Source organism: Polypterus senegalus, chromosome 6, assembly GCF_016835505.1.
Source record: "Polypterus senegalus isolate Bchr_013 chromosome 6, ASM1683550v1, whole genome shotgun sequence".
Lineage (NCBI taxonomy): Eukaryota > Metazoa > Chordata > Cladistia > Polypteriformes > Polypteridae > Polypterus > Polypterus senegalus.
Window position 1 is genome coordinate 167,862,745 of NC_053159.1, and position 19,491 is coordinate 167,882,235.

The 19,491-nt window shown below is 37.7% G+C and overlaps 1 protein-coding gene across 3 annotated transcripts in view; it reads right to left on the minus strand.

Moving 5' to 3' along the window:
- Positions 1-19,491, minus strand: part of fign (fidgetin) — a 199,701-nt gene that overhangs the window by 112,339 nt on the left and 67,871 nt on the right. The window contains exon 3 of one of the 3 annotated variants that reach the window (XM_039757505.1): positions 10,994-11,056. The exons of 1 other annotated variant lie outside the window; for it this stretch is intronic. In XM_039757505.1, the coding sequence (XP_039613439.1) occupies positions 10,994-11,056 (63 nt within the window). Of the gene's footprint in view, positions 1-10,993; positions 11,060-19,491 lie in introns of all 3 variants that reach the window. One more of the 3 variants, XM_039757504.1, reaches the window with a different exon arrangement.

Consider the following 19,491-nt stretch of genomic DNA (forward strand, 5'->3'; position numbering starts at 1 on the left):
TCTAAATTGAGTGAACATTGGCCATAAATTAGTGCATGACAATATTTGCTTTTTATGACCATCATTCTAAACTCAATAACAAAGGGAAAACATGTTTAAAGAATGGTTTGCAAATTTATTCAAAATCAAAAATTTAAATTTCTAATTCATATAAGTATTCATACTTTTTATTCCATACTTTGTAGAAGCCCCTTTGGCAACAATTACATCTTTGTGTCTTCTTGGGCAAGTCTCTACAAGCTGTGCACACCTCGACTTCTGCATTGTATCTCATTCTTTCTGGCAGATCTTCACAGGCTCTGTTAGATTTGATGGGAAGTGTCTGTAAATTGCCAACTTCAGGATGCTTAAGCCTAGCCTTTGGCTGTGCCACACAAGGACAGTCTGAGACTTGTCCCAAATTTACTCCCGCATTGTCTTGACTATATGCTTCAGGTCATTATTGGGCTTAAAAGTGATCCGTCGCACCAGTCTGAGGTTGTGTGCACTCTGGAGCAAGTTTTCTCCAACAACCTTTCTGTATTTGGTTGCATTCATCCTTTCAATTCTGACCAATCTCCCTAAATCTGATACTGAAAAGCAACTTAATAGCACATCTCATGATTCTGACACCACCATGCTTCACTGTAGGGATGCTATTATGCGGGTGATGAGCAGGGCCTGATATTCGCTAGACGTGGTGTTTGGAATTCTACCCAAAGAGCTCAGTTTTTGTCTCATCAGACCAGAAAACCATTTTCCTTGATCTCTCAGAGCGATCATAGGCCTTTTACTCAAGAGTGGCTTCAGTCTAGCTACTCTACCATAAACACCTGGTTGATGGAGTGTTGCTGAGAAGGTCATCCTTCTGACAGACTCTCCCATCTCAGCAGAGGAGCTCTGAAACTCTGCTAGAATGAGCATTGTGTTCTTGGTCAGCTCAGTTTGGCAAGATGGTCACCTCTAGGAAGAGTCAAAAACTCTTGTGTTTCACAATATGTGAGGCCACTGAGCTATTTGGGGCATTCAAACGTTTAGAAATGGATTTATACTCTAGCCCTGATATGTGCCTCACCATAGTTTGATCTATAATGTGAATTGTGGGCCCTAATACACACAGGTACACGTGTCTTTCTAAATGATGTCCAATCAATTCAATGAGCAACTGGTGGACTCAAGTCAAGTTCTAGACACATCTCAAGGAGAGTCTCAGCAAACTGGATACACTTGCCCACCATTAGGAGTGCCAGAGTAAATGGTCTGAATACTTCTATAAACGAGAGCTTTCAGCCTGTGATTTTTAATACATTTGTAAACTCTTCTGAAAACATGTTTTCACTTTGACAATATGGGTTACTAAGTGTAGACCGGCAATCTAAAATGGCAAATGTATCCAGAAAGTGAAAGGGTCTGAATGCTTTCTAAATCCACAGTACATAAAAGCTCTGCTGTCTATCATTTTATTTGCTTACTTTACATGCTGCTTTATGATTAAGAATAAAAATAAGAATGTGGATGATCACATTTGTGATGAACAGTGGGAAAATAACTAGGGAAAAATCAAATATATTTTAGTCTAAATTATTCAAATAACATTAGACCAAAGTAACATAATATAAAATTAACTTTTCTGGGCCTTGGATAGTCTTCATTAGTACAGAGAAAGTGGGTCCCAAATACTTTTTTTCAGTAAGTTGTCCTAATGTTAAAAACTACCACTAGAGAAAATATCAAAATATACACGCACATCTCTTGCTGGAGCCACATCTATACAGTAAGCCATGTAACTAACACCTCTTAAAGAAAAGCACACCTGAAAGGAATGATGGGTTATAAGATAATCTGTTGCAAATAATTATGCAAGTGTTTTGGATTCCTGAAGAGTAAGCATTTTTGCTTCAAAAAAGTGAATGGTCACTCATTTTACAATGGATATAGCTGCATGAAAACTTTTATTAAACACTATCTGTGTAAGCCCATGCTGTAAAAAGCCCAGGGTCCCAGAAACTAGTGAAATCATCAGGAAAAATAACTGAAATGTAGAGATGTCAGATAATTGAAAGGAACTACTCTGGGCATCTCTCTGTCCTAGGAGATTTCGTTTTGCTGATGTGCTCGCATTGCTTGTGCATCAGCAGCTAAGCAATTTTTTCTTTCTTCGGCGGTTTCATTTTGCTGACGTGCCCGCCTCGCTTCTCTATTAGCGGCAGGAGGAAAAGTAAAAGGGATACCGTTTTGCCGATGTGCTCACCTCGTTTCTGTATTAGTGGCTAAGCGAGCGACTCTTTCTTCAGAGGTTTTGTTTTGCTGACGTTGTCGCCTCATTTGTGTTATTAGCGGCTAAGCAAGTTTGTGTTTCCCTGGAGGTGGAGACCTTACCACGACTCCACCTCTCACTTCTGGGCTGGACAGACAGACACATACACTTCCATGTGTATATTTTACCGTCTGCATGAGAAAGAGCACAGACCAAAATGCACGCCACAACTGAGGCCATGAGCATGCTATCTTAATAAACATGTCACTTGCGTGCAAGAAAATGGCCAGTCTGTCATCTTCCAATGACGTCAATATCTATGAATAAAATCTTCTTTTTTGCGTTTCCACTACCATGATATGAAGAAAAACTAAACATTTTTAACATCAGGCATTGTAGCATAATTTATATCATTTTTTTTAATTTTAATCAATTCAGTGTTTAGTTAGTTTAAAACAAAATATACTCTAGGTGCATTTCTTTTTTATAAGTGCCTATTTTAGAGACCAGATAAAAGACAACAATTAACAATAAACAATGAAATAGTTCAACTGTTAATTAATTCATATCAATTAATTGTTGGCTTCCATGGATGTTAATCGGTTTCTACTTTGTTTTCTATGTTTATTAACAAATCAATTATGTCACAAATTGCAAGTGAAAATAATGCACTGTTTCTTATGTCAGAAATTCTGGACAATCTGCTTTGCTCATTCTCACTTGGGTATGTTCTGTCACTTTACATATCATTAAAACCTGGGCTGAACAAATGAGGGTTACAAGGTGGAAGCAGAGATATTGTGAAGGAGTGTTGACAGCTTCAAAACATGATGAGCTCAAAAGAAAATAACCATGTTACATAATGTTTAATTTTGTCTTTGTTTGCAACTTGTGTTTCATTTAAAACAATTAGCTCAAGTAGTTTAATTTGAAGGAAAAACACTCACCACCGTTCAATTGAATATAAAGTACCATATGGAAGAAGTGTTCAGTAATGACAGAAGTAATCAGAGAAGATACCCAAAACAAGTAGAAGTAGAAGCTCTTTACAGTAGAACTTCAATAACCTAAACCATTTAAAAAAAACCAAGTGTGTACTTTTAGTAAACTGGTTATTATGCTGAAATATTACTCATACCATTAAAAGTATTCATTTCCAATCGTTTATTTGAAGGCATATGCAGTATAGCTAGTGATGAGCCAAACAAAAAAGTTTCGTTTCACATACACTTTCCCAAAAAAATGCCCCAAAAGTGAGATTTATGTGAAATGTCACAATTGTGAAATGGGAAAATCTCTAAAATTCTCTTGTTTTTATGCTTTTGTCATCAAGAGCCAAGAATATTGATCCATAAGGGTTACTCTACAGCCTGGCCCTCCAATGCTGCCCATTCTTCCATTGCTCCTTCTACCCACACTCTCATTTGCTTCAGAAACTGCACGCCTGTACAGCCATCATTTTTGGGTCAGACGTAACGCTAACTGCACTCACTTTCCTCAACTCCATAAGCTGATCCAAGACAGGACCCTTCCGGAGATTCGGGAGCAGCTCTGCACCCAGGTCAAAGGGTTATAGCGGAGAAGATGCACCCAGACAATGCATGCATGAAGATATGTGCTCTCTCCCTACATTCTGCACCAGAATAAATTTCTTCATGCTTTTGCACATAGAGAAAATGGATACAAATGGGGTGAAAAATATAAGTGGTAGTGGTGAAAAACTGCAATAACGTGGTGTGCCAGTTTCAATGGTTTTATGGAAATACTGCTATGAAACATGAGAAGCCTTCCTGTGAAAAAACACAATTGTGCATGGTTTAAAGAAAAAATACAATATTACAAACATGTTTATTTATGTTTATGTAAAAAAGTGTGATTTGCTGTTGAAGTCATCTAAAACAATTAGGGAAGTGTATATATATTGTGTTTTGGTTTATATTGGTTTATAAGTAAACATAATATAGTAGTAACAGTCCTGCATACAATATGTAGCTGTTGGATTATCTATGTTTCATATAAACTGAATATTCTCATGTATGTCTGGTTATCTTACTTATCACATTAATTGAACCAACCTTGGTCCCAGCTAGCTTGGATAGTTAATATTCTAATGTATTGTTCCATTTTTTGCACAAGCTAAATGAAGAAACAAGTGTTGTGACGACACAGTGTTGAAAAGGTGGGGAATGACACAGAGAGAGATCAGCCGACATCTCCAGGAAGCGCGCTGCTCACTGTGCTCAGAGACGGCCTCTGTGAGGCTCACTAAAGAAGATCTCAGTTTAGCTCACCTGGCAAACAGCTTTCCTCTGAGCTAAATGTTACAGGTTTGTGGTTTATTGCCAGCAGTTACCACAGCACAAATCTTCAAACCGATGTGGTTCATAGTGCCAGTCCATGGGAATTCAATTGGAGATAAGGGTGGGATTTGCACTGTGGATGGGTGGAGTGTAGCAGCAATGTAGCGCAGGAAGAGTGGGGCTGATCAGTGAAAGATCATCTGACGTCACCATGAAGAGCACCACTCGCAGTGTTCAGAGATGGTGTTGAGAGTCCAGTGCAGTTCATGTGGGAACAAGAAAAGTCTATTTGAAAATAGAGAGCATTATACACTAAGTGAATTGGTTGAAAGCATGGGATGGAAATTTAGAAAAAAAAACATATATTCCAAAATAGTAGTTGTGCTGTAGAACCGATTATCTTACAAATAAGCTTTTTTCTGGTTTATGCTGCTGTCCTTGGTCAATTAACAGAAACTATGACTTGTACTTGTATGTCCAATATAACTGCAAGAATGATTAATTACTAGCATCACATAAAAACTATTGCATCTCCTGCGTGATGATGATCAGCCAGAAAAATGTCAGTAAAATGAAATTACACGTATGTGTGTATACTTTGATGTGTCATTAAACATGGTTAACAGCTGCTTTCTTTGAATTTTCAGGGATATTTGGCAGCATCTGAATTGACATTGTCAAACCTGGCAAATAATGATGTGGCTTTGTACTGCTCAAGAAAGTATGTCGTGTATATATTGAAATGTTTCAATGCAATTATCAACGTTTACCACAAAACTTAGTATTGAAAAAATTATTACATTTTTCAGTAGTTCAAAAGATTTGAACAAAAAATATTCATCTGCTTCCCTAGAATTTCAGGCCAACATCTTAATTGTGCTATTTGCTTGGACCGCAGTACTAAAATGTGAATGATGATCCTTTTGTAAAGCTTTCTTTTGTTCCTTATGTATGTGAGGCCATTAAAGTAATTGGTGACATTAATTTCAAGTGCTGTGTGAGTTTGAGTAAGGACTTGTACATGCCTTGAGCATGGCAAAGGTGCTATATAAATAAATGAATGTATTATTATTATTATTATTATACTTCCTCAAAATGCTGAACTGGTTGAAAATGCTTAAAAATGATGAATGTTTTAGAATGTCAAACATATTTTTAAAAAACTGAAATTCCAACTAAAGTACTGTACATTGAAATATATACAGTGTAAAAATGTTCAGTTGTATATTTGGAATATGTTAGAAACAATTATGAGGTGTGGTCAACTTTATTCTGTACTATCATATTCCATAAATGTGTTATAGCTTGTGATAGAATATGTCGAGACCCTACTGGCCTATTAATAACCTGACACAGAAACTTACCTCTGGTGTTATCGGTACAGCAAATTTCCACACACAGAAGCATACTCTGTTTTTAGCAATCTTCATATGAAGTAGCAACAATATATCCTTCCATATATCAGAATTGTATCGGTATTTACCTGGCTAACTTCATTATGGAGAAGGTGCAACTTGTAGGGGTAATTTGGTAGTTACCTCTGTGTATGTAGGTAGTCGTAATGTCAGCGTTAGACTGAGCAATGAATTAACAATGGAACTAGATTGGACAATGACGGATGATGACTAACACACTGCTATCCATTTCCATTACACTCACAAAAAACATATACTGTACTCTTTTTGTTATAAAAATTTTTTATTGTTATTTTTGTCACATATTCAGCTTTTTTTAACTGTATTTTCTTGCTGCTGGGTCATGAGCTGTTTTACAAAAAATAGTAAACCACAATGTTGTTGCTGGTGGTGATGGCCATTGTTAGCTGTGTGTACCAGCAGTAATGTGGCATGACATGGTATGTCAAAATGATTAAAGATGGAGGCAAGAACAATCAGACATTTTAAAAGTCACCAATGCTTTGAACAAACCAAGTTTGTTTGCATGGTTGGAATAAAATGATTGATTGATTGATTGATTGACTGATGGATTTATGGACAAATGGATAGATAGTGTTTTATTTATCCCAAGGGGGAAACATTTCTATTGAACAATACATAGATTCATTATATGTAGGGGTCTAGGTGGTCATAACCTTACTTTTAGATAGGGTAGTGACCAATAATGGAATTAGATTGGACCATGATTGATGATGACTAACACACAGCTATGCATTTCAGACTTACTCACAAAAATCAAATACTAGCCATAGAAAGCTTCTCTTTGAGCGCTAGTATGAAATACAATATGTTCATTAGTCCTTACAGTGTAAAAAGATGGCAAAGAAATGCTCAGTAATTCACAAATATATAATAAACCTACATTCACAAAAATGTAGTCCTATCCATCCATTTTCTAAACCCACTTTCCAGAGCAGGGTTGTGAGGAAGTTAAAGGCTTTCAAATCAGGCCTAAGACCGGGCCCAGGGTGAACACACAGACACACACACACAGGGTCAAGTCAGCCATGCCAATCCACCTGACCTACATGGACTATGGGAGGAAACCTGAGCACTGAAAAGGTGGAATTATTGTTAATAGTTGATGAAAAGAAAAATTAAGTCATCCGGTGATTACATGCAATACTTAGGCTAAAAGATATCCACGTGAATGATGTTGTTCATTATTACTTGTACTGTGCAGCTTGGAAATGACAGACCATCTAATCAAAAGTGCATTCCAGTAACAGTATTACAAATCCACTTTTACTAGGGCTGTAACGTTTTACTGTGTTTACAGTTAAATTCATTCAAATGTTTTTGACATGCACCTTGGTTCCCAAAAGGCAAAGGCTCAACTGAAAGGAAAGCCTTTTTTGTGTCAGTCATCGTCCAACCCGCTATATCCTAACACAGGGTCACGTGGGTCTGCTCAGCCAGAACAGGGCGCAAGGCAGGAACAAATCTCGGACAGGGTGCCAGCCCACTGCAAGGCACACACACACACACACACACACACACCAAGTACACACATTAGGGACAATTTAGGATTGTCAATGCACCTCTTTGGACTGTGGGAGGAAACCCACGCAGACACGGGGAGAACATGCAGACTCCACGCAGGGAGGACCCGGGAGGTGAACACAGGTCTCCTAATTGCAAAGCAGCAGTGCTACCACTGCGCCACTGTGCCGCCCAGCCTTTTTTAACATCTTAAAAGTAAAACCAACAAATACTAGTAATTTTGAACATTCCTGCACTTAGCACTACATTACGAGAAACATGGAAAGATGTTTTTACCATTTAAATCAGGAATTTATCTTCCACATCAAAACCAAAAATCACAGATGAACAACAGTCTGTCGTGGTTGCACTGGGCATAGGACAGGAACTAACCATGGATGGGGCAGCAATTCATTGCAGGGCACACTTGCTGCTATGCCAGTTCAATTTATAATTTTCCAGGAAAAACAAAAATGGAAAACTCACAAAGGCACAAACAGAACGTAAAAACTTCAAACATGCCATGTTTGGGCTGAGGTTTGCACCCATAAATTTAGAACTCTGAGGTAGCAGTGATAACCGCTGTACCACCATGATATAAACAGTAACTGTCATTATATATTTCTTGAGTTAACAACATTCAAAAAAATCTAAATTTCTGCCAATTTAAAGCAGACTGCATATTTGGTTTTTTTTTTGTTGTTTTTTTTAATAAAACAATGATTGAACAGAAACTTTTTCTTTTTAATACTAGGATTATGCAGTAATTAGTTAATGACATAACTGAATTTACATTTCAAAAGATATTTTACTGCAAGCAGAGGCTTGTTTTTCTGTCAATTCTTCCCATTGGCATAGGAAAGGGGATGGATTTATGGGCTCATAATAAACTTCCAAAAAAAATGTACAGAATACTGTGGCCAATAAAAATTCAAATCACGAATGGGGATTTCAAAAAGTTTAGTACTTGATTAGCACCACAGTTTGCAACCCTGGATCTTAAATGACACATGTGAATGCTGATTTTTGTTTAATCAAAGCGAATTTATGCATTTAAGCAAAGTCTTTTTTTTTTTAATTAGGCAGCTTAATTTTTGTTCTCAGTTTGTAGACAGAAATATCAAGAAGCGTATACTTTAATATTTTTTAAGCCATAAGCTAGATGTGCAAGTAGCTTTTAGAAAAAAAGATAAGTATTTTTCTATCTATCTATCTTTATAGAATGATTCACTTGAGGATGAGCTGATAATACAAAAATCAGGGACTTCTCTATAGGTTGAATTGTGAGTTCCATTTTCATCTGCTCACTGTTCCTTCACTATCATTCAGAAATAATTAAGGGGAAGAACCTAAACATCCAATTAAGATGAAAAAAGAAAGATAATAATGGATTACTTGTTTTTGCAACTAAGGTGTTAAATACATCTTTATTTTATACAGAAGAAACACACACAACTGTGCATTTTTGATGTCAGACAGCAATCAAAACTAAAACGTCTAATTAAAGAAGGATTTCCTGTTAACTACAGTAATTTAACTCTGCTCAGTAAGCTGGTTGAATGGAAAACCACAAGGTACAAAGACATCATAAGTGAAAATCACTGTCTATTCCAGGGCGGCATGGTACCACAGTAAGGGGAAAGAGTTTGAATGTTCTCCCCATGTCTGCATGTGTTTCCTCACACTGCCCAGACACATGCAGGTTAGGTGAATTGGAAGTGCTAAATAGATCCTAGTGTGTGTTCGACTTGCGATGAATTGCCACCCTGCCCAGGGTTTCTTCCTGCCTTGTGCCCTATGCAAGCTGGGCTAGGCTCCAGCCCCCTCCACAACCCTGGTCTGGATTAAGTGGGATAGAAAATGACATGACATGACTGCCTATCACAGAATTTGAACTGAAACTTAAGACTATCAGAATATCATTAGAGTTTATTGTGTACTTATTATTTATTTTATTAACTCTTTGAGGGCTGAATATTTTTTCCAAAAAACATAGTTTCTGAAAAGCAATGGTTTCACACAGAAATCAACATAAAACGTCTGCTGCTGCATGCTGTGGCTGCCAGTTTGCCAAGAATGTGCGGCAGGCTTGCTGCCAGGCTGTCTTCACTGGTCGCCGTGCATTGCAATCTGGTTTCTATCTCTTATCATTGTTAAGTGGCAGTCCTCCTGGCGAACATTGCCGTGGGCATGTCAGCTACATGAACCTGTTCAGCACCACAATTAGCTGGAGACTAGTCAGCTGAAGTTGGAAGCTTACATTCGTTTTCGATAACTTGTATCAAAATCGGAGTTCAAAAAGTCATAGTCCAGTTCAGAGAGAACAGGCAAAACTTCGTCCACAGAGTATTTTGCTTCACGCATTCGCTTTGATATCTCGCCATTATGTCAGTGCCATTTTTGCACCTTACTACTCACTCGAACGCAGGAAATCTTGGTCAAATTAATGAAGCTAAGTTTCCTTCTAACAACGAGAGTCCAACTAAAACGTAACAGTTGGTCTCAGTTTACAGTTAATTACCATCGTCAGCTCCTCCTTTTGACAAAAGTCGACATCAGCCTATGTCTTTTTGAGAAGGTCCAATTTATTTTAGTTCATTCTTGATTTTATAAACGTTTAACCTAATTTTCATAATGTCATGGCTTCACTATCTTCTCTACCGTTTCCTTGGGCGCAGCTGGGTTGCCAATTGTGTTTCACAGTAAACTGCAATGTTATCGGATGAGGTGATGTCTGTGACTAGCTGTCTGTACCAGTGGCAATGTGGCATGAAATGTTAATGTCGAAATTATTAAAAATGGAGGCAAGGTCAAACTAGCATCCAAACTTTGACTTTATAAAGGAAACAATCCACAATTATAGAAGACACTAATGCTTTAAACAAGTAAAGAAATAAATGGGTTTTGTTTGGTCTTGACTTGAGGTAAGAGAACGGACAATGGATCTTCATTAGGCCGTCTCCTTTTGGTCTCCGAGTCCAGTGAAAATGACCTAAAACTGTTATTTCACTTGTCTTTTAAATTTTCCTTTTACCTGAAGACATTTCTCTGTCACAGTTATCAAACCACATTCATATGGATGGATGGAAAATACTTTCATTTGTCCAGGAGGGAAACATTCCTAAAAAAGTTGAAGGTTTTCTGATTCAAAAGGTATTGAAACTTCCGTTCTGCACAATTTTCAGTACAACTATGCAGATTGAGTAGTGTGCTTTAATTCAATGTGTGAACAGGTTTGTAAAACATAGAACCATTGTAATGGAATGGAACTAAAAGCTGCTCTTCTGGGGAAAAACAAAAGAAGGACTACACTGAGTACCGCACTCTTTTCAGATGTTAATCTCACCATTGATGCTCCCTCCATTACTAAAAGCAGTGCTCCCTTACAACTTCTATTTTTTGTTTGAGCTCAGGCTGCCACTGAAACAAACCAACACATTTTATTATTTTTATTTGTGTTCCAGTCATTTTGCCATATTATCACTAATAATAATAAAAGCCATGAAGACAATTTAGACCTTTGGACCACCATGTCTGTGTTGGACCGTGGAAAGTTCTTGTTGCAGGATGCATGGCTTCATCTGCTGAGACATAAGGAAGGAGGAAACTAAATGGCAGTTAATGCTGAAAGTCTGTAGCTTAGAAACAGAATTTATAATAAAAAGCACAAAGGAAACAATGCTGTCAGAAAATCAAAATGTCTCAAATGGACATGATGGTAGTATAGCCATGCAAATTAGAAAACATTTTTGATGCCGTGTTGCTACTGAATTAGTAATTAAGGTTATCGGAATTATTAACCCATCATTTCAGTACAAATACATCAACTGTCAATCCTGTAGGTTCTCTAAAGGTAGGAATTGTTTCCTGTACTGTACATCACTGAACCCTGAACAGTGTATTTAAAGTTGTTTTTTTTTCTGAAAGGACACATTACCATTCATGTTACCTTCAATGTTTTCAAATATTTCGAATATTAGAACAATTGTGGCGAGAACAGGCAGTTCATCCCAACAAGCTCACCAACCCTGTTTGCTTAGACTCTCCTTTAGAACAACTGCAATGATTCAAACTAACAAGCTGAAGTTGTGGTCTTGGTTGTAGCAATAGTCCATCACAATTCAGACATACACACATACACATTAGTGATGAGCGAGCATGCTCGGCCGAACATGTGTTCGGCTCAAGCATCGCTATGCTCGGAGCATGGCATTACTCGAACAAGCACCACGTGTGCTCATGCGCCATGTTCGAGTCTCCGCCCCGCACGTTTTGCGGGTTGGAGACAGCCAATCAAGGGGCAGGTAAGTACTGCCCTCACTGTAATGCCAGTAGCCTTGTCAGGTGCTGGCATTACAGTGATTGGCTGGCCGGAACACGTTATCGGCTGCTATATATGCAGGCATTGTCATATCATGTTTTAGAGCATCAGCTCACCTGCAGGCACTGGCATATCATGTTTTAGAGCGTCAGTTTTCCTGTAAAATTGATTTTTGGGCATTTTTTTTTGTTAGTCTGTAAAAGTGGCGTACAACTCGGACAACCTGGTTCCCAGCAGCGACTTGGGAGTCCAAGATGCATCCAGACATCTTCCCCATGCTGTTCCCGGTCCATTTGGGTGGTGTTTCTGTCACTTTCTGACCTTTTCCAATGGACCAGGCACCCTCCCCTCTGAAGAGCAGGGGGTGCCTGGTTGTCTCCCATTGACTTACATTATACTCGGGTGCTCGGTAGAGCACACGAACATCGCGATGTGTTCAGACCAAATACCCGAACACTTTGGTGCTCGCTCATCACTAATACGCATTCATCATGTCCACATTTAAATTTAAAAAAAGGACATTGAGAGAATCCATCCATCTATCCATTATCCAACCCATTATATCCTAACTACAGGGCCAATCCCAGCAACACAGGGTGCCAGCCCACCACAGGGAGCACGCACACACACAACAAGCACACACTAGGGACAATTTAAAATCCCCAATACACCTAACCTGCATGTCTTTGGACTGTGGGAGGAACGGGAGTACCTGGAGGAAACCCACACAGACAAGGGGAGAATATGCAAACTCCACGCAGGGAGGACTCGGGAAGCAAACCCAGGCCTCCTTACTGCGAGGCAGCAGCGCTACCACTGCACCACTGTGCCGCTACATTGAGGGAATCATGGGATCAAATAGGATATCCAGAAACAAAGCCATTACAGTTAGGATTGAATATAAAATCTCAGCATTAGGTATTAAAACAATCGCCATGAGTGCTAACCCCCTAAGCACCTTAACACCCGGTCTTAATTTAATTACAATAGTGAAACAACAAAAATATAATTATTGAAGTTGTCTGCATTTCTTACAGGCTTTGATGATTTTGAAATTTCATCCTCTACACCAGGGGTGTCGAACTCGGGTCCTGTAGGGCCGCAGTGGCTGCAGGTTTTCATTCTGACACTTTTCCTAATTAGTGATCAGTTTTCACAGTTGATTAACTTTTTTCCTTCATTTTAATAGCCCTGTTTTGAAAGATTGATTTGTTTTTTCATTAAATGGCAGTCAAACAGAAATGAAATGTGAAACGAGCCAAAAGATGACCAGCTAAACTGGGATTTCAAATTCCAACCAATCTCTTAATGAGAAGCTGATTGTTGCTGTTAATTAAACCTGTTATTTAATTCCATGGCTTGTTGGTGCGCTCATTCTGCCACAGCAGATATTTCCAACACTGTTGATTTTTCTGATTTATTCTAAGAAAATCATCAAAATGTGACGTGAGCAGAACATCCTTACTGTGACCATCACCTTTCTTTTATTTTCATATATTGTATGATAGGCACAGGTGAGCTAGTCGTGTGATGGCTTGTTTTGTGTCTCATTATTGTTTGGCTGTTCATTAAGGAAAAAGACACAATTAAGAGGCCTGAGTCAAGTCAATTAAAATGAAGGCAAAAGAAGTTAATTAGCAGCCAAAACTGGTCACTAATGAAGAAGATGGTTAGAATGAAAACCTGCAGCCCTGCAGGACTGACGTTTGACACCTGTGTTTGTATGCTGACAAACAAGTTTGGATGCTTTGGAATATTATGTCAAATTATTACTTGTATCATTTTGAAAAAAATCAGGTATCTGAAGCACATCAACTGTAATTTGTTTTTTTTTTCCCTCAGAAAGCAATAACACAAATCTCATGTTACTTCATAATCCAGATAAATATATATTGAATATCAAAAAAAAGTTTTAAATAGGAACAGCAACATAAAGTCAAAACAACCTAGAAGAAGATGTTGTATGTAAAGGAAAGATGTAAGTGGTGAACAGAGAGTGGGCGCCAGAAAGTGAGTGACCTTTCATTAAATGAGGACACTGATGCTTTAGGTCTGATGCAACTAAAATTAGTTTCTAATTGGATGTGTTATATTGACCCATTTTTGACCTTTATGACACACTACAATTGTTCATTAGTTGGACTTCTTTCATTATTGTAAAAGATATTCTTTCCATTAATTGTAAATGCACACATTTGTCATTCTTGATGGAAATCTCTAATAAACGCTCCAAACAATTTACATATACGAGTCTTAACATTTGTCGAGAATGTTGGTAATGTTTAGATGTTTGGTTGTTGGTTGCACTCAAGTCAGCATGTTGTCTTTGTGACAAAAAATGTTATAATTTAACCATAGTAGATTTACTAAAAACAGTTAAAAGATGGAAAGCTTGTTCAAGCTATAGTCATTCAGTCAGGAAATAGTCACATTAAAAATGCTAACAATATAATGATTTTGACCAACATAAAATGTTCCTCAATGATTAACTCATGCCCACCCACTAACATACACTCTTTTGTTTAACGAAATCTATGTGTCTGAGTGCCCAGAGAAACAAGCAGACATGGAGAGAATGTTCCAACTCCACAGAGACTCGGACAAGGTGCTGGATTTGAACCTACAACTCTGGACCTGTGAGTTTCATTTATAGAATTAAGATTGTTATTAAGTTTAACGTTGCTTTAAAAAAATAAATAAATAGTAGCAATCCCCAAATGGAAGATTATCCCACTAAGAGAGGATTGTTATTCAGATCTGCTGTGGCGTAATTTGTGCTCAAAAGTCAAAAAAGAAGAAGGGTTCAAAATATAACAGGATGCTAACATCTATGACTAGTAACAAGTCATTTAAAACTCAGACCTTTAATTTTAAGATTTGGCGGCAGACTGAAATTTACCTAAAGTTAACCTTACAATACACTGTGCACAATACAGAATCCTATCATTAATCTATATCTGAAACTGGGTTTGCAGGTAGCTGGTCTCCATCTTGGCAGTGCTCGGCCATGCTGGGAGGCCAGAGCTTTACAAAATGATTAACAAATAAACAAAAGAAAAAAAAACCTTTTTCATAAAAGAGACCAAAATATTTGAATAATATGCAATTCATGGAGACAAGTACCTTACAGCTTTACAAGAAATACTGCATGGGTCAAGTATGATTCTTTTAAGGACTACTCCACCCAAAAGTGAAGATCCACCTTATTCATTGGTCAAGAGTTCTGTCTTCAGTTCAAAAGCATACTATTGCTAACAATGCACTTCCTGTTTAGAATGTGCACTGAATTCTTCTGAAGTCGCCATTTTATTTAATCTTAGCAAAAAATGCATGTGTTTTGGATGCGTGAGATTTTCTTTTCTCCAAGGACATTTCTAACATTGTATGCTGTTGTACAGCATTGGTCGCCAATGGGTTCTACTATATCAAACTTTCTTCTCTCTGTTATGCATAAACATGAGATTACATTTATTTTCTTGGCCATCCCTAGAAACTATATGGTCTTAAGAAACACAAAAAATATATTTGTATAATAGTATTTCTCAAAGTGTCATAAAAAGCTCCCCCAAAAATCAGCTCTTTAGAGTATGCAATAGTGTAAAACTTGACATAAATTTTCAACATGCAATAGTTTACAGAAGAATTCACAATGGCAAACCGAGTTTGGGGAGAATTTTATAAGGGTTGATTACCCATTTCCTGACCCTACTGTCTTCAGTCCATTTTTACCACATTAGATCTAGATGAATCTAGATGAAAACAGGCCATTCATCCCAAGAAAGTGTGCCAGTGCTATTCACTCAATTCTTCTAAAATAATTTCAAGTTGAGTTTTGAAAGTCCCTAAAGTCTTACTTTCTTCCACACTACTTGGTAACGTATTTAAGGTATCGACGGTTCTCTGTGTAAAGAGAAACTTCCTACATGGTCACTGAAATTCACACCTTATGCCAGACTGGATACAAGAATGAATCTGAGCAAATCCAGGCACCCACCAACTTTCTTACTTTATTCAAGCTAGGCTACTAATCAAACCTTGTAGGTTTTCTGTGTGTGATGTGGAAGAATACTGGAATTTACTGGGAGAGTGTGGAAGCTCCATCTAGATGGTGAACATGTTGTAGTCAAACTGTGAGGCCCTGAAGTCGAGAGCCAGCATTGCATATGAATACATTATTGATTATGTATGATTATGTGATATCATCTAATGTTAAATTCTGCTCCATACTTGTATTTTTTTTATTTTTTATACTGTATTGAGGATTTGTTCTGTTCTGTGTATTGTATTGTATTGTATTGCATTGACCCCCATTTCATTTTGACACCCACTGCACGCCCAACCTACCTGGAAAGGGGTCTCTCTTTGGACTGCCTTTTCCAAGGTTTCTTCCATTTTTTCCCTTCAAGGGTTGTTTTGGGGAGTTTTTCCTTGTCTTCTTAGAGAGTCAAGGCTGGGGGGCTGTCAAAAGGCAGGGCTCGTTAAAGCTCATTTCAGCACTTCTTATGTGATTTTGGGCTATACAAAAATAAATTGTATTGCATTGTATTGTACTGTACATAACTGAGCAACCCTCGCTCGTGTCCATGTGAACTTTAATGTAAATCTAAAACAACGTTTCTCAACCTTTACGTATTTGCGACCAGGGTTTTCATAACAGTTTTAATCGCTCCCCACTAACGTTTTTTTTTTAAAGGAACTCACTAATACCAATTTGTTCTTTTTTAATTAATGATATATAATAGATGCATGTTTAATTATACCTACTTAACTTTTATCGATATTTAACCAACTCTATATTTATTTTTCTAGTATCAGAATGTAGTAGAAGTAGAAGTAAATTTGTTTTGGTTTCAGTAGATGTATTTTTCATATTTTCGATTCTTGTTTTCTTTTTTTTCACATCTTTGCACCCTCCTTTTTGTTACTTCGTGCCCCCCTAAGGGGGCCAGCCCCACAGTTTGAGAACCACTGATCTAAAATCATTTAAATAGCACCTTTCAATAATAAGTCCTACTGTAAACTTTGTATCAATTAATACTGTCTCCCTAAATTAACTGTTTGGAAAGAGGCGCTAGTTAAAATCTTTGTTTTTCCTTTCACTGCCCTGAAGCTTACTGGCAGCATTAGACATTTTTCATGTATTTAGAGCTCTTTTATAAGTTCGGTTAGAGGCAACAACTTAAACAGTAGAAGAGATATGATAATTAAAATCCGGCCAAATATGGCAATTCAGTTATTTTAAAATAATTACTTTCTGTTCAGGCAGCAAAACAGTGCACTGGTCAGCTCATCCCTCTGGCTAAGGGGCTGCTGGGGGGCACAAGGTTTTAACCACATTTAGAAGTTTTCCACGGTTCAAAATGGAATCATTAATACAGATGATAAACCATGCACGTAAACATTCACAATGTAAAATATTACAGTACTCTCGGCAGGAATAATATTAAACCTGACCACTCCTAAAACCTGATCATTTAGAAAGTGGATTAAAAAAAACAAAGTTGATTTTTTTGTAATTACTTTTACTATTCATAGTCACACAGAGCAATGATTATGAAGAGCATTTGGGCAAACACTTCTGATAATGGCTGTCTCCAAATTGTATTATTTTTCTACTGGCCCACAGGTTGTGTGTCAGGAGGAAAAGCACTTAATATAGACAAGAGTTAGAGTACACTGTAAAACTGTTACAGCGCCATAACCCATTTATTGAAACCTGCCACCTAAACGGTTATTTTTAACCCAGCACCGCCACACACTATAAAACATAATTTTAAACACACATGCACACACCCCTACATGATGTACACAAACTAGAGCATACATTAAGGTTCTGAGATCGCTAGTTAACATCCGCACACATTCCATAACCTGATCCTCTGTGTAATTTTGGTAGACACTCTTCTTGAAAGGGAAGAAAAATAAAATGCAACTTGAATAATGAGTGAAAGCTGTCAGAGCGCACGGGGTGACACATTGCAGCGAGACTAGAATTACCAGCAGATGCCTCATCTAGACCCTGTGGCTATTCTGAACACCTGCTTTTATAGAGCTGCCCACATACTTGTTAGCCATTGTGTACATTAGGGCTAAAAATGACTGACAGAGTTGGCAAATTTAGGGAGTCACTAGTATCCATTTAGTTTTAAACTGCTATCCATTTCAAGGAAGAGTGTTTAAGAAACTCCAAAAGAGACCTTAGAGGGAAACAAATGTAAGTTACTTCTAACATTGAACATTAGAGTGACAGCTATGCACAGGAATTATAAAGTGAAAGAATTTACACATGACAAAAATACACCAAATGTGGCGGCACCTCAAACTGCTATCAAGTGTTCCGATGACAGTAGGAGCAGAAATGATGGGCACTTCATAAAACTGGTTAGATTAGAGCCAACATGACAGTATTTTTCTTGCAGGAAGTCTACATCAGGTTTAAAACGCAGCTTGACATAATGCTGGCTATTTGAAAGTACTGCCACTACTGACTACACTGCACAGGATTCTGATCCATTTTTAAGTAACCTTCAAACCTCCGCTTCACACATAGCACAGTTTACAAACTGCTTCATGATCTTTGTCCACAATGGTTACCAGCTTTATTCAGCCATTAAAACAATCACTCCTCCAAAGCATCTTGAGAACTCAATATTGGCTGCAATGCAAAGACTTCCAGCCCATTTTCAAGTCGCCCAGAAAATACTTATTTACTCCTTGTGCCAACCGTTCTCTAGAACCTTTCTCCATCCATGAAAAAGCTTTGGTTGTTGCTGGATGAGGGGCTTGGTAGGCCAACATCGATTACAATACCCCATTAGCAATGACAAAAGGTGCTGTCCTTTGATCCTGACTCACTGTCATCATAAAAGATCCCTGGGCATTCTTCAAAAAGAGTAGGCCGTTTCTCGATGGCATGGATATATCCCCACCACAGGCTGGTTATTCTGCCCCCCTAATTAGTCCTTGTCTCTTATTGGCTAACTCTTTATCTCACCCATCACAGCTAATGTGTGGTGAGCGCACTAGCGCATAAATGGCTGCCATGGATGCTACACATAAGGGAACCACTTCAACATCCACCAATGTCTACATAATATGCTTTGGGTAGATGTGATTACTTACTGTATGTCTGTATAAGTATTAAATTCAGACTGAAAATGTTTTATTACATTTTAAACCTTAATGGACAACATGTTGTCTTGACTTTTCTTGCTTCTTAGTTAATACTATCCTAATAAATGTTTACTACAGGGTGGACCATTTATATGGATACACCTTAATAAAATGGGAATGGTTGATGATATTAACTTCCTGTTTGTGGCACATTAGTATATGTGAGGGGCAAAACTTTTCAAGATGGGTGGTGAACATGGTGGCCATTTTGGATCCAACTTTTGTTTTTTCAATAGGAAGAGGGTCATGTGACACATCAGACTTATTGGGAATTTCACAAGAAAAACAATGGTGTGCTGGTTTTAACGTAAATGTATTCTTTCATGAGTTATTTACAAGTTTCTGACCACTTATAAAATGTGTTCAATGTGCTGCCTTTTAATGACTACCATTTTATTTTCCATTCTACTTAGACATATAATGCCTTATTATCGATTAAGTCCAAATGCAAATACTGAACCTACAATTACAATTAGGTCCATAAATATTTGGACAGAGACAACTTTTTTCTAATTTTGGTTC